General features: G+C 42.2%; 2 protein-coding genes across 2 annotated transcripts in view; both read right to left on the bottom strand.

Annotated features, from left to right (window-relative positions):
• Positions 1-26,839, bottom strand: part of SLC7A14 (solute carrier family 7 member 14) — a 73,839-nt gene that overhangs the window by 45,973 nt on the left and 1,027 nt on the right. The gene's annotated exons all lie outside the window — the stretch shown is intronic.
• On the bottom strand, positions 14,573-15,666 carry LOC131201327 (general transcription factor II-I repeat domain-containing protein 2A-like). Its single transcript, XM_058189147.1, has one exon. The coding sequence runs from the start codon at positions 15,470-15,472 to the stop codon at positions 14,573-14,575; it is 900 nt and encodes a 299-aa protein (XP_058045130.1). The 5' UTR covers positions 15,473-15,666.

Here is a 26,839-nt window from a genome sequence, read left to right on the forward strand (position 1 = left end):
ACAAGTATCATTCACTCTGCTGATTGCTTCTTGCATGGTAAATAGAACAAAATGCCACAAAGACTTTGAGAACCAACTTTATTAAAGATACTAAGGGCAGAATACCTGACGGATTAATAGAATAGAATAACAGAGTTGGAAGGGACCTTGGAGGTCTTCTAGTCCAACCCCTTGCTTGGGCAGGAAACCCTACACCACTTCAGACAAATGGTTATTCAATCTCTTCTTAAAAACTTCCAGTGTTGGAGCGTTCACAATTTCTGGAGGCAAGTTGTTCCACTGATTAGTTGTTCTAACTGTCAGGAAATTTCTCCTTAGTTCTAGGTTGCTTCTCTCCTTGATTACTTTCCACCCATTGCTTCTTGTCCTGCCTTCATGTGCTTTGGATTAGATAGATGATAGAGATAGGTAGCGGTGGTGAAATCCAATTTTTTTTACTACTGGTTCTGAGGCTGTGGCTTGGTGGAAGGATACTGCAAAATCCCCAATTCCCTCCCCACTTCTGGGGGAAGGATATTGCAAAATCTCCATTCCCACCCCACTCTGGGACCAGTCAGAGGTGGTATTTGCCGGTTCTCTGAACTACTCAAAATTTCCACTACCAGTTCTTCAAACTGCTCAAAATTTCCGCTACTGATTCTCCAGAACCTGTCAGAACCTGCTGGATTTCACCCCTGATAGGTAGGTAGGTAGGTAGATAGGTAGGTAGAGAGAGATAGAGATGGAGATAGAGATAGATAAAGACAGACAGATGGATGAACGAGAGATAGATAGAAGACATGGTCAAAATTTTGCTTGATTCTGTTTTTCAAATGGAGTTTCAAAGAAAGGGTCCTAGTCACAAAAGACAGAGTTTGGCTGTTTCTGAAACTAGAGTCAAATGCATATATACCAAATAAATATGCTAAATCTTTAGAGTATTAAAAAAATGGACTGTTTCTTGTTCGAGAACTATAATACAGTGGTGGGTTGCCCCCGTTTGGACCAGTTCGCAAGAACTGGTAGTAAAACTGGCAGGAGGCTCCACCCACTGACCAGGACGTCATCGTAGGTGATCTGCGCATGCGCAGAAGAGCGTGTGGGCACGCTGAGAACCGGTAGTAAAGGTAAATAGAACACACCCCATGTATTATGATAATACTATCATAATTAAAGGGAAACACTCATTACCAATCTTTTTCTTTATCTGGTGCATGTTTTATCAGTCATTGGTACATTTTGCTCCTATATTATTAGGACTCTCTTGAAAGAATCCTTGGAACTGGTAGTTGCTAACATTAGCTGCTATAATAACAGGAGAGCTGGAACAAGCTTTGCATACAGAAGATACCAGAAGGTCAAATTTCAACATGATTAAGCTTCTGCCTGAAATCCTATAGCTTCTATCAATTAGTCTACATACTGCAGGCCATCTCCAACTATGCTCTTTTGAGCGCACTGGAGTCCTCTCTTCATTGTACTTCATAAATCAGGCAAGCCGTGGCTTCCTACTGGAATTCATCAGCAAAGAAAAGCCAATATTTAAGGGCCACAAATCAGAAAACAGGGAAAAATTATTGCACATTCCAGGAGAGAGGAAGCAGCTGACTGAATAAAATGTAAGCATTCTCCACACAAAGTGCATGTTTTTTTTAATTTCTTTTTGTCACAACAGTATACACAAACAATTGTCATAGATAAAACAACATATCTTGAAGAATATATATATATATATATAAGTAAAAAAAATATGCATCAACTATATTAATTTGATATAATGAAGGGAACAATAGGACAGGAATGGTAGGCACTATTGTGCTCTTATGCACGCCCCTTATAGTCCTCTTAGGAATGGGGTGAGGTCAACAGTAGACAGTTTTTGCTTGAAGATTTTGGGATTTTGCGTTGTCACTTATAAAGAGCAGAAAAAGCTTTTAGCAAAAGGGTGACAAGAGTTTGACCATGGTTGTTTGCAAGGGTGAAATCCAGCAGATTCTGATAGGTTCTGGAGAACCAGCAGCAGAAATTTTGAGTAGTTCAGAGAACCGGCAAATGCCACCTCTGGTTGGCCCCAGAGTGCGGTGGGAATGGAGATTTTGCAGTATCCTTCCTCTGCCATGATCACCAAGCCACGCCCACCAAGCCACACCACACCCCCCCCAAGCCACACCCACAGAACCAGTAGTAAAAAAAATTGGATTTCACTACTGGTTCTTTGTCAGACGGACATGTGTACAGGTATTCGTCGACTTAGAATGATTGTGTCAAGGTTCCAGAAAAACCTCTTCTGCATAAAAAAACCTCAGAAGCCACTGTCTTTCAGAGCTCTTTACTAGCATGAGGAAACTGGCACACGATGAGTGAAATTCCAAAACTGAACTTCCGGATTCTTTTCCCAGTTATACAAACCCCAAGAGTCCCACCCCCCTGACCCCTTTGATGGTCACATGGTCCCACGTTCTCCCAGTTCATTCGAATATCTTCTCGCCACTCTTCCTGCAGATGTGAACACCATCCGACCTTGACCGCTTGAAGAATGTTACCATACCCCTCAACCCCCCTTCTTCCTCTCAGGGGAAAAATGTGGCAGCGTCTGGAACCCTAAAGTCTAGTATGGTTTCCAGGCCTGACAGGCGTCCCCCCTTGGAAAAGAAGCTATATCCTAGGAAAGAGAACATTTAGTGACCAAAGTTATAGCGGCACTGAAAAAAAATGACTTATGACCTTTTTTCATGCTTACGACCATTGTGGAATTCCCCCACAGTCATGTGATTAAAGAGGCTTGGTAACTGGCATGGACTTATGACAGTTGCAATGTCCTGGGGTTATGCGATCGCCTTTTGCGACATTCTGACAAGCAAAGTCAATGGGAAAGCCAGATTCACTTAACAACTGTGTTACTAACTTAAAAACTGCAGTAATTCACTTAACATGCTGGCAATAAAGGTTGTAAAATGAGGGAAACTCACTTATCATCCATCTTGCTTAGCAATGGAAGTTTTGGGCTCAATTATGGTCGTAAATCCAGGAATATCTATATATTAATATCCATAACAGAAAGGATCTATGCAGTGGGGAAATTCAATTTTTTTTACTACCGGTTCTGTAGGCATGGCTTGGTGGGCGTGGTGTGGCTTGGTGGGTGTGGCAGGGGAAGGATACTGCAAAATCCCCATTCACACCCCACTCCAGGGGAAGGATATTGCAAAATCCCCATTCCCTCCCCACTCTGGGGCCAGCCAGAGGTGGTATTTGCCGGTTCGCTGAACTACTCAAAATTTCCGCTATTGGCTCTCCAGAACCTGCTGGATTTCACCCCGATCCGATGTTTATTTTTATTTATTTTATTTTATTTTATTTTATTTTATTTTATTTATTTTTATTTTTCATATTTTTATACCGCCCTATCTCCCTAGGGACTCAGGACGGTTCACAACCCGATAAAAATATACATATAAATACAAATAAAACATCCATTAAAAAACTTATTATAATTGGCCGAATAATTAAAATGATAATAAAAATAATAAAATCCCCATTAAAACCAATTCGAATTTAAAATCTAGTCCAGTCCTGCGCAAATAAATAGATGTGTCTTAAGCTCGCGGCGAAAGGTTCGGAGGTCGGGAAGTTGGCGAAGTCCTGGGGGAAGCTCGTTCCAGAGGGTGGGGGCCCCCACAGAGAAGGCCCTTCCCCTGGGTGTCGCCAGCCGGCACTGTCTGGCCGACGGCACCCTGAAGAGTCCCTCTCTGTGAGAGCGCACGGGTCGGTGAGAGGTATTCGGTAGCAGCAGACGGTCCCGTAAGTATCCCGGCCCTATGCCATGGAGCGCTTTGAAGATAGTCACCAAAACCTTGAAGCGCACCCAGAAGACCACAGGTAGCCAGTGCAGTCTGCGCAGGAGAGGTGTCACATGGGAGCCACGAGGGGCTCCCTCTATCACCCGCGCAGCCGCATTCTGAACTAACTGGAGCCTCCGGGTGCACCTCAAGGGGAGCCCCAGGTAGAGAGCATTGCAGTAATCCAGACGAGACGTCACGAGACGTCTAGAGTGGTCTAGAAAGGGGCGCAACTGGCGAACCAGGCGGACCTGGTAAAAAGCTCTCCTGGAGACGGCCGCCAAATGATCTTCAAAGGACAGCCGTTCATCCAGGAGAATGCCCAAGTTGCGCACCCCCTCCATCGGGGCCAATGACTCGCCCCCAACAGTCAGCCACGGCTGCAGCTGACTGTACCGGGATGCTGGCATCCACAGCCACTCTGTCTTGGAGGGATTGAGCTTGAGCCTGTTTCTCCCCATCCAGACCCGTACGGCTTCTAGACACCGGGACAACACTTCGATAGCTTCGTTGGGGTGGTCCGGTGTGGAAAAGTACAGCTGGGTGTTATCAGCGTACAGCTGGTACCTCACACCGAAACCACTGATGATCTCACCCAGCGGCTTCATATAGATGTTGAACAGAAGGGGCGAGAGAATCGACCCCTGCGGCACCCCACAAGTGAGGCGCCTCGGGGCTGACCTCTGCCCCCCTGTCAACACTGTCTGTGACTGATCGGAGAGATAGGAGGAGAACCACCGAAAAACGGTGCCTCCCACCCCCAATCCCTCCAACCGGTGCAGCAGGATACCATGGTCGATGGTATCAAAAGCCACTGAGAGGTCTAATAGGACCAAGGCAGAGGAATAACCCCTATCCCTGGCCCTCCAGAGATCATCCACCAACGCGACCAAAACCGTCTCAGTGCTCTATCCGGGCCGGAAGCCGGACTGGAACGGGTCTAGATAGACAGTTTCATCCAGGTACTGGGGTAATTGACATGCCACCACTACAACCTTCGCCGCGAAACGAAGGTTGGAGACTGGATGATAATTACCTAAAACAGCTGGGTCCAGGGAAGGCTTCTTGAGGAGGGGCCTCACCACCGCCTCTTTCAAGGCGGCCGGAAAGACCTCCTCCGCCAAAGAAGCATTCGTAATCTCCTGGAGCCAGCCTCGTGTCACCTCCTGAGTGGCCAGTACCAACCAGGAGGGGCACGGGTCCAGTAAACACGGGGTGGCGTTCAACTTTGACTTATGAATGGCTGTACTACATCAGGAATTCTAGCACAAGGCAGGGCCATAAACTGTAAGATGTCCATTAAAATTTATTGTTCTTTCTTAAATGGCCAACAGAAAGTGCCAGAAAATGATGCATACGGTTTTGAAGAATAAGGGGTATGACTTTTTCCTGCATTAATCTTCCTGAAGAATATATACGTCAATAAAACTGTTTTGACACAAGAATATTTTTGAGTTGGAAAAGAGAATGTTATCTTAGATCATCTGTCCATGACCATCTGTCAGACTTGAGCAGTTAAATATTAAGGTAATGTTGACATGAAAAAATATAAAAGGGTATCTATGCAAAAGTCATTATAGCTGTCAGAAAGTTAACATATTTTTTTTTCTTATACTGATGTTGCTTAGTTAGGCTGTTGTGACCCAGGCCCAAGTAGGTAGTAATAAACTTAGTCCATGGAAAAACAAACAAACTTTATTCAAACAGCTGGGAATTACTTTATTCCCAGCCTCGTGCAACTCAAAGTAAAACAAAGGCCTCCCAAACAAACACAAACCTGAGTCCAATTAGGCAAACTGCCAAAGGCCCTTCCTGATAAATGTCCAGAAGTCACAAAAACACAAAGCTGAGGACGCAGCTACAATGTTGTTTTCCAGCAAACTGAAACACCGGTGCTGGTCTTGTTTTAAGCCTTATGGGAGGGGCCAATCATCTCTTGGCCCTGCTCCCAAGTTGCCCTCTCTGCCTGAGCTGCTCTTGCCTTCTGGCAGCTCTTCTCATGCGTGCATTAGGAACAGGCTCCTCTTGTTCCTCTGCCTCACTATTATCAGTCTCTGGAGGCTCTGGAGTCCGCACCTCACTTCCCGATGGCCCTGGCCTCACCTCAGCCTCATCGCTGTCTGACTCCATTGCCAGCTCCATAGGCTGCTGACAGACCATAACATAGGCTTGGAAAGAAATTATATGTACTACCTTGGACCTAAAAGTAACGATGTGAACGGTAACATGGTATCTTTGTGATTTCTGAATAGTACATTTGCCTTTTTAAGTTTTAGAAAACATACTTAGATTTTCTTTGCTTCAGAAGTTATTTAAATACTGGTCTTGGGAAATAAGATTCCAGAAAAGTTTTACCACATGCTTCTAAAAACAGAACTTATCTGATAAAGTTTAGCTAAATAGAAATACAAATGGAAATTTTTGAGCAGAGAGCAAAACTCCACCTGTAGGAGAAGGGATGACAAATCTTGGGTGTGGAGTAAAAAGGGGATTCAACCTAGAATTCCCATGTAGCCACAAGAGAACTAAGCCCAACTCCATTTGAGTGCTGGTGAACCTTATCTAACTCCAAGCAGGTACCAACCATTAATTGAGAAGATTCCTGTGCAGAGGCTTTTAGCAATAAATCAGCTTAACATAACCTTCGTGTGTGGACCTGATTGTTCATGCCTGACACACCTAATTCAATACATTCCCGTTTCTACAAATTTCATATTTATCATCATGAGTCCCCAAACTTTCTTTGTTTCTTTATTTAATGTAAACAGCTTAACAAGTGATTCTGAGCAACTGATGATCAATTAAAATAATCAACCAGAAAGAAATAAATTTAAAAACAACACATCATGCTTAGGGTAACTCAAAAAAATCCCCCCAAAAAAACAACCCCTAACCATTCTGCACCAGTAGCCTCACACAGAACAATAATCTAAACCAGAGTCTGGTTTAGAGTCTGGAAGACCTTATTCACTGCTACTCATACCTTGATCATCACCTTTTTAGATCAGGGGTCTCCAACCTTGACAACTTTAAGCATGGCAGACTTCAACTCCCAGAATTCCCCAAGCTCCTCCAGGCTTAAAATTGCCAAGGTTGGAAACCCCTGATCTAAAAAGGTGATGATCAAGGTATGAGTAGCAGTGAATAAGGTCTTCCAGACTCCGAACAATGCAATTCTTACTCCTGATGATCTGTGCAAAGGCCCTTTCAGGCATTGCTCCTCAAATGGCATTGAGAATCTAGGACAGGGATGTCAAACTCAAGGCCTGTGGGCCACATCCGGCCTGCAGGATGCTTAGATCTGGCTTGGAAACAGCAAAGGACCGGCCCACGGTGCCTCGGCCACTGAAAATGGAGCTCGTGTGGACTGTGTGTGGCCCTCACGAGCTCCGGTTTTGCTGGCAGAGTGCTAGTGAAACAAACTACTAGCAAAAGTGGCATTTGATCATGGGAGTGATGTTGAGCTGGCCACACACACTCTGTCCAGGCCCCCCTGGCCTCTCCGAGGTCAAACACAACCCTGATGCAGCCCTCAATGAAATCAAATTTGGCACCCTGATCTAGGAGGATTCTTCCATTGCACATTATTTCTGCATAAGGAACTGATATCCCATTCAGAACCAAAGATGGTAGGTTCCAGTACCATAGCCACTCAGTGTAGCCGAAGCTGTCCTTGAGTTTGTTCCTCCCTTTCCAGGTTGTCCAGGAATCCCCTTCTCCCAGGGCCATCTAAAGCAGGGGTAGTCAACCTTTTTATACCTACCGCCCACTTTTGTATCTCTGTTAGTAGTAAAATTTTCTAACCATCCACCAGTTCCACAATAATGCACCATATATCGTCATCTGCGCATGCCTCTCGCGCATTGTGGATTGGGTTTGGGGGGGTGCTGGCTACCAGCTCTGCTTATCTGTTACAGCTGGATGGTGCGGGGGGAGATGCGCGAGCTATTCTGGGACGAGGCTCTTATGTTTGCGGTCACACTATAGTGCCATTTAGTTTCACTTACGTAACGTGAACTAAACTTATGCACGGACGATACAAATAGTATATTTTCAGAAATTTAAATTGTTACAGGGAATTTTATGAAAACCTAATGAAAATGTTTTTAAATAATGCTATGAAATTTTTTTAAAAAGTCAATTAAATTTAAAAAAAGGAAAGTGCTTCAGTATCGGACAAAACTCCTACCACACACCTTGAAAGCTGGAACACCCACTAGTGGGTGGGAGGGACCAGGTTGACTACCACTAATCTAAAGTTATAACCAGCTTACCTTTCCAAAACCCATCTCTGGAAAGGACGGGTGGTGACAGAACAAAAATTCTCAAAAATGCTTGTGTTATGGCTTCTTAACAAGGAGCCACTGCCCAGGTATTCACAGCAGCAAAGCTACACTCAATAATGAACTCCCTTTCCCGTGGATCCAAATATGGGCTTTTTTTCACCACCAAGAAAGCAGCCACCTCTTGAAAAACATCTTACAGGATTTTCCCTCGTGTCTCCTATACACCAACGATTTACCAATAAATGCTAACGGTGGGTTCATTAGCAAGGCTGCTTGTACCACAACAGCGTTCTTCATTAGGGGAAAATTGAACTACAACAGCAATCATAACACAAGATGTATAAAGCTGGATATTTACAAGCACAAATCATCTTCAACTATGAAAACATCCTGCATTATTCATAAAGATTTGCTCTGTTGCCATGGTTGTCTTAAAGCTACTCTGGCTTCTAGCTTGATTGATAGGAGGCACTCGATATCTTTAATTAGATAGAGTGTTACATCTGTTTATATTTCCCAAAATCCTGAAAACAATTGGCTGTTGTTTTCTGATTCCCATCCTAATTCTTTCCCAGCTGATTTCCATTCTAATTCTTTCCTCTGCCTTCTGCAGTAGGCTACAGCTTCAGACAGGAGGGTATCCATTAAGCTAAATTAAAGGCTTCTCATAGGTGAGATCTAAAAGTACTATTCCTACCTTAATTTCTACCAGAATTGCTGTTACTGAATAGAATGGAGGCACAACAGTTTAAATAAAGTTGAAAAACTCATCAGCTAGAACACACATAATTTAAAACAAATATTTCTAACTGACCTCATTGCTCTAAGCCTAAGTTATATAAAAAGATCTACAACATCCAGAGAATATCAGCTTTGGGAGGTGTACCTCATCCTGAGGTTTGCATCATACCTGTTGCAATCCTAGGTACTAAATCACATATTCATTCTCTTTCTGTCTCTCTGTCTCTGTCTCTATCTCTGTCTCTCCCTCTCTCTCACACACACACAATACACACAGCTACATACCTCATCAGCAATCTCAGATAATCACTTTATTTTTGACTCTCCATCTCATATCCAACAAAATCCCTGCTTCTGTGCTGTATTTGCATGCATGGGCTTTTCCAGTGGTAGGATTCAACTAATTTAACAAAAGGTTCTCTGCCCTAATGATTTCTTCCAACAACCAGTTTGCCAAACTGCTCAGAAAGTTAACAACCGGTTCTCCCGAAGTGGTGCGAACTGGCTGAATCCCAGCACTGGGCTTTTCCCATCAAGTACTCTCATGTCTCCGGATCTGTTTATGGCAAAGGATTGGAAAACTCCCAAAATATTTTGTGGATGCTCCCGGAATGAAGGTAACATGAGTGAAAGTTGTAGTCCAGGTACACGTAAGATGTTTTGACGTCACAATGGGTGGTGGGGCGACCGAACTCAGTAGGAACAATCCTGCAGAAAATAGAATCTATCACAGTTAGGAAGGATGTTTTTTCCAGCACCACCGGTGAGAACAATGTGCTAAGCAAACAAATGGAATTCCATGATCTTGTATAGACAAGGAAAACCCGCAGGTCTGTCTACAGAATTCAGGGAGGTGGCGGGTGTGGGAGAGCCTCGAATTGTCCTTGTAAAAGCAGAAGATGGAAAAGAAGGGAATCAGAAGGAGAAATATATATCAGAAGAATGTGTTAGTAATATTGGTAGTTGATCCGTGACTAGATAAAAGAGGGCTGGATGCTGAGGTAAGGAAGAGGTGATGGCCTTTAAAGCTATATCCCTGAAATAGGATGTAACATGGCCTTACAAGTAGGAACTACATACAGAGAAAAAGGATCACGAGGCATAGTGCATTCCGGTTACACAGATCTAGCTTGCATTACATTGCCTTTTGTCAGTAGAAATGTGATGGTCTTTCTGATTTCAACTTTAAGTATTACTTTTATGAGCATGGTGCAAGAATCGGTGCTGAGTGACAGATCCATACTTTGATCCTCCTTTTTATCCTGCGGCTAAACTAACTACCGTCAACATTCATTTCTGCTCCAAACCACAGTGGAATAGGGTTATCTTTGGTGGCTTTGTGAAATTTAGTATTTAGAGGTGGAGGAGGAGGCATAAATTGCTGGGGGCAAGGATTTCCAGAATAAGGAGACACAAACAGAATGTTTAATCAATGTTCCCTCGGTCTCATGTGAAATGGGGACTCTAAGCAGCCCTACTCACAGCATTCTTACATGTTTCACTCTGCATACCAACATAAAAGAATTCTTTGAAGACATAAGATCCACTTTTCTATGAACTTGAGTTGAGCATCTGATGCAGACTTACACTAATTCATACTATTATACTATTCATACTATTAATTAGAATAGAATAGTTACATTCAATATAAATATAAATCATAAAGATACAGCAACAAAGTTACAGTCATACAGTCATAAGTGGAAGGAGATGGGTGATGGGAACGATGAGAAGATTAATAGTGCAGATTTAGTAAATAGTTTGACAGTGTTGACTTCTGGAGGCAAGTTGTTCCACTGATTAATTGTTCTAACTGTCAGGAAATTTCTCCTTAGTTCTAAGTTGCTTCTCTCTTTGATTAGTTTCCACCCATTGCTTCTTGTCCTGCCCTCAGGTGCTTTGGAGAATAGCTTCGCTCCCTCTTGTTTGTGGCAGCCCCTGAGATATTGGAACACTGCTATCATGTCTCCCCTAGTCCTTCTTTTCATTAAACTAGACATACCCAGTTCCTGCAACCGTCCTTTATATGTTTTAGCCTCCAGTCCACTAATCATCTTTGTTGCTCTTCTCTGCACTCTTTCTAGAGTCTCATTTATCTAATCACTAGTCTATTTATCTAAGTCATGGTTTCTCAATCTTGGAACCTTCTAGGTGTGGAGACCAACTCCCAGAATTCTCCAGCCAGCCATTGTGGCTTGGGAATTCTGGGAGTTAAAGTCCATGTGTTTAAAGTTGTCAAGATTGGGAAACCCTGATTGAAGTGATCTCATCTGGAAACCCAGTGACCAACCTGGTTACTCAATTAACCCAATTTCTAGGTTTGTGTGGCAGATTAAACCCCAAGGTTTTCAAACATAGTGGGCTTGTATATCATATTTAGAAAAAACAACTGATAGCAGGTACACGCTCTTTGTCTGTAGTTGTTTAAATTACTGCATGTATTAAATCTGCTACCGTGTTTCCCTGAAAATAAGACCCTGTCTTATATTTTTTTGAACCCTGAAATAAGCGCTTGGCCTTATTTTCAATGAGGTCTTATTATTTTGGGGCACGTGGAGCAAGATGGGGCTCCTCTTGCCGTCTTACCTGATTTCCAGCTCTGCGTTTAAATATTTTTGGGGAGGGCTTATTTTTGGGGGGAGACTTATTTTAGCACATGCCTCACAAGCCTGATTGGGCTTATTATGAGGGGATGTCTTATTTTCGGGGAAACAGGGTAGTTTGATTTACTTAGCTTTTCTAATGTAGGAATGGCATCACATATACTTTTCAATGGGTAATTTGTAAAATTAAATGAGTCAAACTTCAAGTAACAGTAGTATGGTGGCCTGGAAGTTAAGAAGCTGGGCTTGTTGATCAGAACGTTGACAGTTGAAATCCCAAGGACTGCATGACCCAAGGACTGCATGAGCTCCCATTCTTGCCCTAGCTCCTGCCAATCTAGCAGTTCAAAAGTATGCAAATGAGAGTAAATTCAGAAGTTGCCACAAAGAAGAGGGAGTCAAGCTATTCCCCAAAGCACCTTGGATTAGTTTCTTGTGTGGAAACTAATCAAGGAGAGAAGCAACTTAGAACTAAGGAAAAATTTCCTGACAGTTAAAACAATTAATCAGTGGAACAACTTGCTTCCAGAAGTTGTGAATGCTCCAACACTGGAAGTTTTTAAAAAGATATTGGATAACCATTTGTCTGAAGTAGTGTAGGGTTTCCTGCCTAAGCAGGGGGTTGGACTAGAAGACCTCCAAGGTCCTTTCCAACTCTGTTATTCTATTCTGTTCTGTTCTGTTCTATTCTACTCTAAATAGGTATTGTTTTGTTGGGAAGGTAAAGCATTCCATGCACCTTAGGGTATAATCATGTTGGCCACATGAACATGGAAATGTCTTCAGGCCATACTGGCTCCCTTGGCTAAGAAATAGAGATAGCATGCCCCCTAGAGTCGGGCATAACCAGACAGAGGAAACCTTTAACTTTTTTCAGATAACAGCCCTTGGAGAAAACTTGAAGTACTGTCATGGCAGGAGATTCATCCAGCTACGAACATCTCTCAGGTGTATTTGAAATGTGATTTGATTCAGTATTTAATATTCTGCTAATCCTCATTGCCCCTCTATATTAGGAATCCTATTCTAGGGTTCTCTTTTATACCCTTAGCACTTTACAAAAAGGAAAATAAATCCTCAATCTTGATTTCCTTCTACCTGCCCTCCTGGAGGTGGTGGAATACATTTTATTTTCTCCAACTCAGGGCTACCCTTAGCTTTTGTGGGTTATGTCAGAAGCTGCTACAGCAGAAAAAAAAGAAGAAATGGACACAGGACCAGGAGAAAACTCTAAAGCTGATTTCATTGTCATGGAATTAGGAAATAATTATGTCAATAGAGTTAAGAGGATTACTTCCCATGTATTCAGTTATCTTCCCCTGCTGTTTAAGAGTTAACATTATAGTATTCAAGAATTAATTTTTGAGTAATTTTGGAATAGCTCCCAGGGACTGCATGCAAAGCTTTCATTTTGGTCATCCCTGCTTTAACTCGGAAGAGTTGGATTTGGGTTTTTCTGTATGGAGGTCTTGCCTCTCATTTAGGCATCATTTTGTCTTGTCTAAGGAATGCTAAGATGAAGGTGTAGTGAATGTCTAGAAATGGATATGTCAATGTATATTAAACTTGTATATGAGATATGATTATATTGAGTATGGATGTAGGTAGCTGTTTACGAAGAATTAACCTACATACTTGACATGTTAAGAAGTAATGTAAATTTGGACAAAGATAAAGAAGTATATCAATTATTAGCTTAAATTTGACGACAATGTTTAAAACCAGTGGCGTTAAACCATGTGTATTGTTTTTAATTTGAATTATTAATAAAAAACTTTTTTTAAAAAAAAAAGAATTAATTTTTGAGTAATTTTGAAATAGCTCCCAGGGACTGCACGCAAAGCTTTCATTTTGGTCATCCCTGCTTTAACTGGGAAGAGTTGGATTTGAGTTTTTCCGTATGGCGGTCTTGCCTCTCATTTAGGCATCATTTTGTCTTGTCTGGATAAAATGCCAAGAATCCTTTATTTTTAGTGAAAGAGAATTGAGTCCTAGCAACTCTTTCTCTTTCAGCAACTAACAATGGACTGCATAGATTAAACGTTTTTCTTCTCTGCTCAGGAAAATCTCTTTCCATTTCAATGGCCTCGAAGCATTTCCCAAACTTCTATTCAGGGAAGGAATAAAGGAAAATCTCTCAATAAATACATGTCACTGTTCTGGAAATGAGAGAGGTCCTTTTGTGACAAAAAATGCTTTGATTTATCTCATCGAAGTCTGCCATTATTTATACAGGTAGACCTCAATTTACGACTGTTTGTTTCGTGACTGCTCGAAGTTACAACGGCACTCAAAAAAGTTACTTGTTATGACCATTTTTCAGACTTAGGACTGCTGTAGCATCCCCATGGTCACATGAATAACATTCAGATGCTTGGCAACTGACTCATATTTATGACAGCTGCCGTGTCCCGGGATCATGTGATCCCCTTTTACAACCTTCTGACAAGCAAAAAGTCAACGGGGAGGCCAGCTTTGCTTAACAACCATGTTACTAATTTAACAATGGCAGTGATTCACTTAACAAATGTGGCAGGAACAGTTGTAAAATGGGGCAAAATGCACTTAATAAATGTCTCATAAATTTTGAGCTCAATTGCGGTCTTAAGTTGAGGACTCCCTGTAGCACAGGGGTGGGCAATTAATTTTTATCAGGGGCCGCATGAGAAGCCTGAATTGTGTCAGAGGGCCACCAACTTTCTTTCATTGTAAAATACTTAAATTAAATATTTTGAATAGCTGGTACTGATAATCAGAAGAATAAAGCACTCTGTAAATATGTATATTAGGTTATGTGAAACTGTGGTCTATTGGTTAAATAAGAAAAACAATTATTGAACCAGTGCAATTTATTTTTTAATTTGTTAATCTCCACAAACAATAACTTGTAATGCTTTCCACCTCATGTTACCTCTTCAGCGAGAATAATCCAGTCTGTTCTGGGCTTGAACAAGGGCATTGAAATCTGGCGGAATGTCTGAAGTGGCTATGCGAAGGACAGCTGAGAGGTGGTCATCAGTCATAGAGGATCTGTGTTTGGATTTGTTGAACTTCATAACTGAGAATGTCTGTTCACATTGATAGGTAGATCCAAAGAGGACTAGGATCCTCTGAGCATGCCTCCTCAGGTGTGGAAAGTTCTCCTCTTTGAGGCGGAGTAAAAGTCCAGCAGTGAGACTGACTTGAAGTGATCTGCCAGATGTGTGTCAGACTGCAGATCAATGAGTTCCATCTGAACTTCACTTGGTGCATCATCCACACTGCAGTTGAAGGGAGAAGAAACCATGTGCATTTCACTCTCAAGAGTTTTGAAATCTTGAAATCGCCTTGAAAACTCTGCATGCAATGCTTCTAACATGGTTGAGTACTTTTGGAGGTGATCACCTGATCTTTTGGCTTCCTTAAGTGTTGGCAAGTGGGTCAGAATGTTGTCCTTCACTTGGCTTGAGAGAAGCTGTAGTTTTCTCATGAAAGCCTTCACTGCACTGTACATCTCATGCACAAAAAGGCCCTTGCTCTGCATTTTGACATTTAGTTCGTTCATTAGTGCAGTCACATCCACAGCGAATCCGAGGTCTGCCAACCAGTTGTTATCTGAAAGTTCTGGGATGTCATGACCTTTCTGAATACAGAACTCCTGAATCTGGTCTCTCAGGTCCCAGACACTTTTCAGAACCTTGCCAAGGCTGAGCCACCTAACAGTGCAGTGATAGCTTATGTCACCATGTTCAGCCTCAGTTTCCTCCAACAAAGCAACAAACTGTCTGTGATTTAAAGCTCTTGCTCTGATGAAATTAACTATTTTAGTGACAGCATCAACGACATGTTTCATTTTTAACACTGTCTTACACAACACTTCCTGATGTATGATACAATGCAAAAATGTCAATTTCTGATCAGGGTTAATTTCTGTCACTTTATCCTGCATTCTCTTTAAAAGTCCAACATTTTTCCCTGTCAGATTTGGACAACCATCTGTTGTCACACCTGCAAGCTTGTCCCATTTCAGTCCTAAAATGTCCATACATGCATTTACCTCTCTGAACCGGTGGTTGTCCCTTTAATTGACTGCATGGCTGCCAACTCCTCCGTGATTTGAAAGTCTGCGGTTATCCCACGTAAGAAGATGAGCAGCTGGGCAGTGTCACGTACATCGCAGCTCTCATCCAAAGCCAGAGAAAAAAAGTCAAAGTCGGCCGCTCTGTTCTTCAGCTGAAGTTCTAAGTTCCCGATGTCCTCAATCCGCCTCGTTACAGTGCGTCGGGAGGTGAAACGTTCTCAAATCGCCTTTTTCTCTGGGCACATCAGCGCAGCAGAGTCCAATAAACACTCCTTAATAAACTCTCCGTCGGAAAACGCCTTACTTTTTCTGGCGATTTTGTGAGAAATGACATAACTTGTCCTGGCTGCATCTCTGGGAGTGTGAAGTTTAGTGAAAAATCCTTGTTGGGTTTGTAGTTTTGCAAGCAATGCATCAGACTCCTTGCACGCTCTTCACCAGACACATTTCTGTATTTATCTTCATGCTTGGTGGTGTAGTGGCGATTCAAATTATATTCTTTAAACACAGCAACCTGTGTACCACAGACTAAGCACACTGCTTTGCCTTTAATTTCTGTAAAGAAATATTTGGAAGTCCATGTTTTGTTGAAAATACGGCATTCGTTATCAACTTTTCTTTTCTTGGGGTGTGCCGACATCTTGGGGATAACCTGGCGAACAGCATCACCTTCACTCACACACGTGTATCTGAGTGAAGGTGCTACGTCTCTGACGATGCATACGTATGACGTAACGCTTTTCAAAATAAAATTTCAAAATAAAAGTTAAAAAAAAAGTTTAATTTATGGTGTTTATGATTGGCCTCACGCGGGCCGGACAGGGACGTACAAAGGGCCGGATGTGGCCCGCGGGCCTTAATTTGCCCAGGTCTGCTGTAGCACAAGGGTTGATATGCCTTATTATTTTATTGACCAAAAATAAGGGATCACAAAAAAAGCAAAGCAAATACCATAACCAAAGCAATGAAATCTGTAAATTAAAAATATATGAAGTATATTTATGTATCTAGAGGCAGGAACCTGTCCCCACAATTAGAAATATACAGTTAAACTTTCCCGTTTCTTCTACCTCTTTTTTTAAAAGTTGGAAGAGAAAGATTCAGTTTCCAACTTTGTTCATGTCCATAACTCATTTTATATTTTAATATATTTCCACGTTCATAGCTTCAATAGAAGCATGAATGCAGGGAAATAAGCAAGCGCACTGAGACTGGTCTGCATAATTTATAACCCACATCCTCTTCTTTATTGATATTCCTTCAGATACTGGAAGGCTGCTATCATCTCTCCTTTTAGCTATCTCTCCTTTAGACTAAACATACTACCGTATATACTCGAGTATAAGCCGAGTTTTTCAGCACGTTTTTTGTGCTGAAAAGCGCCCCCTCGGCTTATACTCGAGTCTACGTCTCGATGTACTTCGGGAACCCCGCACAGGAGACGCCAAAGAGGCGGCGAGATCGTCCGGCGGGATTTGCCCAAGGCTGAGCAGTTCGCCGCGCGGACCCGAGCCAAGCCGGTCCCAGTCCAGCCCCTTCCTCTTGCAGCGAGTCCTTTCTACCGCAGGCAGCTAGCTCTCGTTAGTGCGCGCGCACGCGTACTTATTCCTATGTGGACACACGCGCACACCCCCTCACGCACAATTACCCACGCCTCCTTTTCGCAGAACCAAAAATAGCCTCGCGTGCTTATTGCGCCCCCAGCCACCCACTCCCTACTCCATTCTCTTTCTCTTCCGAGCCTGCCAAGAGCATCTTGCGAGCGGGCAGGAAAGGCCTTTTTGTGTGTGTGCGCGCCTGTGTGCCCTAGTCCCCTTCCTTCTCTTCGGCGGCGCTGGAAGAGAGAGAGAGAGAGAAAGGAGGGGCCGTTCCTCCCCTTCTTTCATTCTTTCATTCTCTCTCTTTCTTTCTTTCTTTCGCCTGGTCGAACTGCTTTTGACGGCGCTGCGCGGAGGCGCTTGGCCGTCTTTGGAGAGAGAGAGAGAAAGCCGGGTGAGGGGTGGCTACAAGCCGGTCCCGGGAAAGCCTCCGTCCTCCGATCTCCTGCGCTGGGAGCGAGCGAGCGAGCGAGCGAGCGAACGGCTTCGGGCACCGCCGACTTTGGCCCTTTAGCAAGGAGGAAGGTGGGAGGGAAGCGGAGCTGCCGGCTGTGGCGCTCCGCTCGGAGCCGCCGCTGCCGCCTGGAAGAGGGATGAGTGACCTTCACGCGCGGAGAGGGTGGGGATGGGGGTTGAGGCGTGCAAGAGGAGCGAGCGTGGAGGAAGAGGAGGAGGCGACGGCCCCGCCGGGACAGCGCGGCTTCTAAGACCAGCCCACGCTCCGAAGAGGGAAAGGGAGCGAGTGGGTGGGTGGCTGGGACGAGACCCCCACCACAAACACACACACACACGCCCCGTGAGACGTCTTGCTTGCATGTCACACACACGCACCGCTCGCTGGGGGAAAAAAAAAGGATGGATGGATGGATGGAAGGAAGGAAGGAAGGATGGATTGATGGATGGGCGACCGCTTTGAGCGCAACCCTTCTCCCGCAACTAAGGGGGGTCAATGTTTTCCCAATCCTAGGGTGTGGGGAAACAGTCATTCTTTCTTCCCCCCTAGTCTCTCCCGAGATCGCACTGCAGCGCCCATCATCCCCAGCCGGCAATCTGAGCTCGTGCCATCGATGTGGTCCTTGAACTTTCCCCTCCTTGTTTCTAACCCAGCCTAGGATGGCGGCGTGGAGGTGTGGTGGTGGTAAACGGCCAGGAGAAAGCTTTCGCTCTTTTCGAGAGGTCCTCTTGGAAGGCTGCCTTGGAAAGGGAAAGTGGGAGGGGCAGAGATTTCTCCTCAAAGGTCCCCTTGGAAGGCTGGGTTGGAAAGGGAAAGTGGGAGGGGCAGAGATTTCTTCCTCTCGGGTCCCCTTGGAAGGCTGGGTTGGAAAGGGAAAGTGGGAGGGGCAGAGATTTCTTCCTCGGTCCTTCTAGAGTCCTTGAGAAACTGATATCATACAAGGTTAATAAATTATACTCCTCCTCCTCATTGATGAGTTTTTCATCCTGAAATTGATTGAAACATTGTACCATCATATGCTGCCATAGTATAGTGTTAACAACATCTGTAAAGATGATATATGAGCATGACACTAAGTTTTTTCTATATTTCCCCCTTTATTGAAAAACTTCCATCATGCTTCTTTCTGAAAACAAAGGTCATTATAATATACCTCATTATATATTTGATTTGATGATATTTCAGTTAATAAATACCATTTAAGGTGTTAAGCTTCTTTTCTTTTTCAGCAGCAAAGTGAATTACAACTTTAAAGAACTTTATTACTTTATATTCATTTATTTTAAGTATAGATTTTAGATTTTTAAACAAATATGTTTAGAGCTTTTATATCTTTCAAGTTATTCAAATTATCCCCTCAGCAGGTATATAATGGCATCCAATTCCAATATCATGTTGGGGCTTTTGAGCAAGGGAGGAGGAACACGAGCACTCCGGGATTCCGGGATTTCCCTTTGTTTAGAGCTGGGAATCCTCCTTCCCCCTTTTGCACTTTTATTGTTTTTCGTTCAAATAAATATTCATGTTATTTTACTTGGCTCTATCTTTATTTTTTACATTGACCAGTAGCTGCCTCATTTCCCACCCTAGGCTTACACTCGAGTCAATAGTTTTTCCCAGTTTTTTTGTGGTAAAATTAGGTACCTCGGCTTATATTCGGGTCGGCTTATACTCGAGTATATACGGTAAGTTTTTTTCATTGTTGTTTGTAGGATTCAGCTTTTGGGCCTTTTACCATCTTCATGCTCTTCTCAGGGTACATTAAGAATGCATTAATAGCATAGTCCCTTTTCTGCAAACAATCTTACTGCTAGGCTCTGACTGTCTGAAGGAAAACCTGCCCAGATTTATAATTTTATTAACGCATCTGACTTAAAGAAAAATAACTGAATATGTTATGCATAGCGTGTTTGCTTCATTTTGTCATCCTACTTGGTTGATTCAATTCATCAGGTTTCATTCCTCAATAAATTATTGATACAGTGTCATAAAGGAAGTAGGGAACATAACAATACTTTCTTCCATAACACTGCTAATGGTATGGAAGAAAACCTACACAACAAATTCCCTTGTGTCACGAAGTCCCAAATCATATATGCCCATGATGGCGAGCCTATGGCTCGTGTGCCACAGGTGGCACATGGAGCCATATCGGTGGGCATGCGAGCTCAGTTCTGATTTTCGGGCCTTCTGGCCCCACTGGAAGTCAGGAAACACGCTGTTTCCAGCCTCGGGGGGTGAGGGAGTGGGGAAGGCCATTTTCGCCCTCCCCAGGCTTCTAGAAAGGCTCTGGAGCCTGGGGAGAGTAAAAAACAGGCCTTCCAATGGAGCTGGAAGTCAACAAAGGGCCATTTCTGGCCTTTGGAGGGCTGCGGAGGGTGGGGAAGGCTGTTTTTGCCCTCCCCAGGCTCCTAGAAAGGTTCTGGAGCCTGGGGAGAGCAAAAAACGGGCCTACTGGGCCCACCGTGCCATTGCATGCCAAAAACAGGGGGAGCACAGGGAGTTGTGTGCACATATGTAGGTGGGAGCATAGAATTATGGGTGTGGGCACGCACGTGCGTGACCCCATGCACACTCCCCCCGCTTTTGGCACGTGATGGCAAAAAGGTTAGCCATCACTGATATATGCCAATAATAACAATGGATAGTAACAATCTTTATTTAGTTTCTGAGATTTTAGTTTATTTGTGGAAAAATCAAGGATTAATATAGTAGATGAAAAAAAATCCCAAACCTACCAAATGGAAACTTATGTTTTATCTGCTAAAGGTATTGTGTTCATAGATTTTTCCCCACATTAGAAACAGAGTTCATACAGTTTTTATATTTGGGGAGGGGGAGCATGAATGCTCTTGCTGTCCTATCCAAGTCATCAGAATAGCAACTTCAGCACCTTGGACAGCATCCCTGAAGTTTACACCATTCCAACAAATGCTTTCTGGAATAAAACACACTACTACTACTTCATCTAATTATTAAATTAACTCATTTTCTGGATGCATATGATATATTAAACTAACAGAATAAGTTGGTTTAATATGACATGGTAAGTAATAAAAACACCAGCCAAGGTTTACACTAAATAGGTTACCAGATCTGTTTTTGAATACCGCTCTTTGGGCTTATTCAGGATCAATGACCATCTGTTAGAAATGGTGTAGTAGGGGCTCCTGCTTGGGCGGGGGGGGGGTTGGACTAGATGACCTACAAGGTCCCTTGCAATTCTGTTAATCTGCTAATCTATTAATGTGAGTAATGTGATTTCTCTGAATGCAGACTCAAATATTAGGGTTTGTTCACTTTGGTATAAACCACAAATGTTGAGTTCATACAACATGGCTAAGCCCAAAATCTGGGTTAACAAACATGGTGTATTGCTGTAACCTGCTTTTTTCAAATGGATGTTATGGCTTAATATGCTGGCCTAGTTCACATTGCATACCACAGAAATGGGTGTTTCCCCATATAGAGCACTGCACACCAGAACAACTAGACACAAGAACAGTTTTTTTCCCCGAAAGCCATCACTCTGCTAAACAAATAATTCCCTCAACACTGTCAAACTATTTACTAAATCTGCACTATTAATCTTCTTATCGTTTCCATCACCCATCTCCTTCCACTTATGACTGTATAATTGTAACTTTGTTGCTGGTATCTTTATGATTTATATTGATTGTTTCCTGATTGCTTATTTGTACCCTATGATTATTAAGTGTTGTATCATTAAGTGTTAAATTTGTACCCCTATGACCATCATTAAGTGTTGTAAGTGTTGTACCTTGATGAAAGTATCTTTTATTTTACGTACACTGAGAGCATATGCACCAAGACAAATTCCTTGTGTGTCCAATCACACTTGGCCAATAAAAAAAATTCTATTCTATTCTATTCTATTCTATTCTATTCTATTCTATTCTATTCTATTCTATTCTATTCTAATGTTGAATCATAAATTATCCATCTTCACTTTGGCTTAGTTTGGCATATTGTACAAACTGAGCACAGAGCTCATAGGCTTCAAATCTTTGTGTGACTGCCAAAACGGCCGGCATTTAAACACTAGGCACTTTGACTTGTCCAAACATTTTAAACTATTTTATTGCCATTCTGTACCACATCATATTTGAGCTGCCTCTTGGTATTATGTTATGTGAGGAATAATCACCTGGCATTTTTATTATGCTGTAATCCATTAGGCAGTCTAGGAATGTTTAACTAAATAAATATACTAAATACATTCTCAGCATTCACTTGGTAACAATAGTGTGCCTGATCAAGCCAGTTTTTGCTCTTATTATATGAACATAAGCAGCTACCATGCAGCAATTTAAACCATTGTTCCCTTTAATTCTATAGATTGCAGCAGCTTTGCTGAATTTCACGTATAAGTATTTACCAGCCCTCTATGGATGTGCTGGTAACTGAAATTTTTCAAACTTACAAATTATGTGATTAATCAAGAATTTATGGCTCTTTCCTTAATGCCAAAAGGGGGAAAAACCTCAATACATTAACATTTCTATTGATCCACATTTATAAAAAGGATCCTTAGATGAAAAGGGAGAAGGGAAACAAAAAAAAAATCAAGAAAATTCTAATTCATGCAGTTGTTGAAAAATAGTGTTAATCCAATAGCATATGGAGGACTTGGAAATGGCACCAGATGTCATAAATAAATTGATTCTGCATTTAATTGTGTTTTCCAAAAGTCCAAGTAAGAAAAAAGTGGTTTAGCCAAATTAGAAGTCACAGATTATTACATATATAACATCGTTGGACAATGCACTAAGTCTAAAAGGAAACTAGAATGACCAATCTGATGTAATAGTTATAGACTCTCTTTGAAATCAGTCCTTCCTTCCTTCCTTCCTTCCTTCCTTCCTTCCTTCCTTCCTTCCTTCCTTCCTTCCTTCCTTCCCTTACTCCTTCCCTCCCTTCTTCCATTCCATTCCATTCATCTCACAGGATCTTTCTGGAAATAAAAGGAAAGAAGTTCCCCCATGTAAACTGCCTTTTGCTCCTGAATAAATGGAATATATAATTAAGACATCAATATTGTAACTCCAACAGATACCATAAAAATATCGTAACTACTGAATTTTACCAATGGAACAGGTAAACCTGAACCATCTCTTGGATTCTAGTTAGGGAAGAATAAAACAAAGGCCCATTCTACATGCTGCATTCCACATAGAACGTTTCTAGGAATGTTATTAACAGAATATCATTAAAGATACACACATCACCACTTTCCTGCTGCAGACCAGATAAATTAGATTAGGTCTATTGGCAGAGATTTCAACATTCTGTCCTTGTTGAAGCAGAAATATTCTGAATTGGGGCGTGGAAATTTAATTTGGTTACTGTGCTTCTAAAGAATTCTTATATCTACTTATCCTTCATATGTTGGCTTACCTATTTTTATTTTCATTTTCAAACCAACCAAACTAATGGAGATCATGAACCTTTTGCCCACCTGAATTCTGCATGCAAGCAAACTTGTCTAGAAAAATCATCCATTAAAACACTGTAACCCCACAAGTGGTTAGGTTTGCCACTATCCACAACAGAGGAATGGTTAGTGAAGATGATGGAACCTGCAGAGATGGCTAAATTGACTTCCTTGACCAAGGAAAAGACAATATATACATTTATGGCTGACGTTATGGACTTTTTGTATGAAACAGGAGAAAAATGCATTTGTAACAATGATTAGGGAAAAAAAACCTGGATAATAAAAAGTGAGGTGTTTTTTTTTTGTAATCGTAGAGTAATTTTGTAATTTTTTGCTGCAAAGGAAATTGAAAGCTTCTTTCTCTTTGTTTTAGTCTTTTCTTTCTGCACTTTTGTCTTACGTCTTTTTCCCTTCTTTTTTGTTCTCTTTATTCTGTACTAGTTTGTGTTAGTTTTATGTCTTCTTTTAATTATCCTGTACATCAACATACTTGTACTCCCAGATACTGGCTCCATTCCTTGCTTTTAAGTGAAGTGATAATCTTTCAAACGAAATAGCAATGCACTCACTTGTTGTGTCTTGTCTGCTCTCACCGCAGCCGGGGTCTGCTTATCTGCTCCCGAACACGGAGGAATGTATGCCTCCCGGCCCCAGTTCTGGCTCCATGCCCAGACAAGCTGCAGAGGAGGGGGCACCTCCCGGTCCCAGCCCTGGCTCCATGCCCAAGCAGGCTGCAGAAGAGGGAGCATCCCCCGGCCCCAGCCCTGGCTCCATGCCCAGGCAAACGGAGCAGCTAGACCCCTCCCCCTCCTCCACAGCATGTGAGCCTGAGGAAAGTTTACTTCCAACAACAGCTGATTGGAGTGACCCTCGCATCAGAAGATTGGATAGGCGGAGGCAACAGAAGGAAGGGAGGGGCAGGCCTTAATGAGTGCTGAGTCATGGAGCCACACCCCATGGCCTATATAAAGGATCTGCTTTCTGGCAGTCTCTGAGTCAGGCAAAGTCGAATTTATCTTGCTGAAGTCACTTACTGGTCTCCTGCCTGCTCTGAGGACTTTGCTAGGACTTTGGGCAGAGCTGCAGAGGCAAGCCTGATTCGGATTTCCCTGACCCGGCCGTCAGCGGAGGAGTGGGACACGACATCACTTGGGGGCTTTTAACAGATAAGTCTAGAGTGGCAGAAAGGGCATAAGTGAACGCTTCGATAACTGATTGGTGGGAAGCTAATATCAATCTCCTTGAGAATCTACCTGCATAATGCACAGAAGAATAATTGTCATTCTGATTCAGTACATTATGCGGTTGCACATATTGTTCTCTTAAAGCAGGTACATTTTAATATGTGACATTTAAGACTGTTCGAAACATCTTTCATCATAACATAACAGAATAACAGAGTAGGAAGACACCTTGGAGGTATTCTAGTTCAACCAGGGGTGAAATGCTACTGGTTCACACCGGTTTGTGAAAACCGATAGTGATAAAAACTACTGATTCGTCTGAACTGGTATTTCCGATGATCAGCTGTGCCACGCAATTTATATTCGCTAGAAAACAGGAAATCCTGCTTTCTGATGAATCTAAATCTTGTGGCATAGCTGTTCCCCCCCCTCGCTGTTCTACTTACCTTGTTAAGCCTCACTTTTCTGCATGAAGCGCGTGTTTGGTGCGCATTGTGCATGCGTGTGCAGCGTGCTTTTGGAGTGCACTGTGCATGCATGTGTGCACAGCATGCTTTTGGAATGCACTGCACATACACATGTACAACATGCTTTTGGCATGCACCGTACATGCATGTGCGGGCAGTGAACCGGTGGGAATCCACGGAGGATTTCACCACTGAGTTCAACCCTCTGCTCAAGCAACAAACAATATACAATATATTAGCCTCTGTATCTCTCTATTCTGTAATGACTTGCTTCTATGAATATTGCTTCTGTGTTCCTGATATTGTATGCCGAATTTTGCTGTATGGTATTGTATATAAAGAAGTTTCTTATATGTAAATTGAATCCTGCAAAAGTGTCTGATTGTGTGTGCTGCAAAAAACTCTGACAGATGTCAGGGCAAATTCAAGAGGATGAGGATGATGATGATGATGATGATTTTGATTATTTAGAATCAGAGAACATCTTGCTTAGTCATCTAGGACTGGCAATGATGCTAGGGAAAAAATACTCTTATTAGTCATATACTACGTGAGCTTAAATGGACTCCGGAGGATGGTAGAAAATAGGAAGGCCTGAAGGAACGTTGTCCATGGGGTCATGATGGGTTGGACACGACTTTGCAATTAACAACAACAGGACTTGAGATAACTCTCTTGAGTAAATACTACACAATATAGATCCCCCATTCCAAGTGCGGAAGCATCTTCTAGAGAGAGATGAGCTATAAGTTCTTTCAACCAACCAACCAACCAACCAACCAACCAACCAACCAACCAACCTCATTAATCTTGAATAGCTATTTATCTACATGCTAACAGATATTCCTACCAATATCAAAATGTTCTGGGTAATATGAATCATTTTCCCGTCCCTTGGAGATCTCTCTCTCTCTCTCTCTCTCTCTCTCTCTCTCTCTCTCTCTCCCTCTCTCCTTCCCACTCCCCTCCCCTCTCTCTCACACACACACCCCACAGAATGAAAGGGACTGGGTTGCAATTCATAGGCTCCGTTAATTTGGATTTTCTTTTCTTTTAGATGATAAACAACTGGAAAATAAAAATTATTGTGGGGAAAAAATGTTGGTAATATCTTTTCCTCCTCCCTTCCATTTATTCCACTAACTACTAAATGCTACCCAAAAAAAAGTGCATTGTACATTAAACATGGAAGGTTATTGCTGGTATCTGTTTAAGTCATTTCAAATATTGTTTTTGACTGATCTCTTATTTTTTTTCTCCTAAAAACTATATTCCACCTAAATTTGCCTTGCTGTATCATATGGCATATATAATAGACCAATTTCAGCATGAATTTAATTAGGAAAGTTTCATTTTTCCAATATGCTGCCAAATTTGTTTTTACAGCTGTCAAGTGATATCTTAGTAAATGAGTGATACTTTTCCATTTTTGCGTTCTGGAATTATTTTTAATAAAATTAATTCTGGTTTCACTTCATACTTGATGTTTTGATTTTTTTTTTTTGAACATTTCAAAATATTTCCTTCCAATTCTTTTGAGCCTCTTTTTTTTTTTTTTTGCTTTGGCCACATATGGTAGAACGTGCCTTCTCTGTTGTAGCATTTCCGACATCTGCTTTTATATGATTTGTCTCTCTTCATAATCCCTGATGAATTTTATGCCATCTGTACATTCATTTAGGACTTTTTGCTTTGACGCTGCTGGAAAAAATGTCCTGTGAATCTCAGGAGAATCTCTATCCTTCCCTCTATAACCCGGGAAATCGTTCAACTGCCCTTTTCTGAACGGCAGAACACTTTCCAGCTGCGTAAGTTGGTAACAAAACCAACAAACCCACAGCGCTTGTGACAGCATCCTTTTATTATCCTGGCCTTTGTCATTATCCATATACAGACGCATGGTGTACTCTGTTCTTCGCACAACGGTTGATAAGTTAAAAATATAACATGAAGCAAGAAAGAATTCCAAGATACACGGATTAAAAACTGAAACATAAGACTGCCCCTTTGAATATCAGCGGCAAGTAAACATACAGAATATACCCCAACCAGCTCATTACCACAGAAGCTTGAGTGTGAGACTTCTGAAGTTGAAAAAAATACCACGGGAAGTGACTGGAGCCTTCACAACATCTTACATAAACGCAGAGAGAAGGTGGAAAAGGGGGGG

This window comes from Ahaetulla prasina, chromosome 6, assembly GCF_028640845.1.
Source record: "Ahaetulla prasina isolate Xishuangbanna chromosome 6, ASM2864084v1, whole genome shotgun sequence".
Taxonomy (NCBI): domain Eukaryota; kingdom Metazoa; phylum Chordata; class Lepidosauria; order Squamata; family Colubridae; genus Ahaetulla; species Ahaetulla prasina.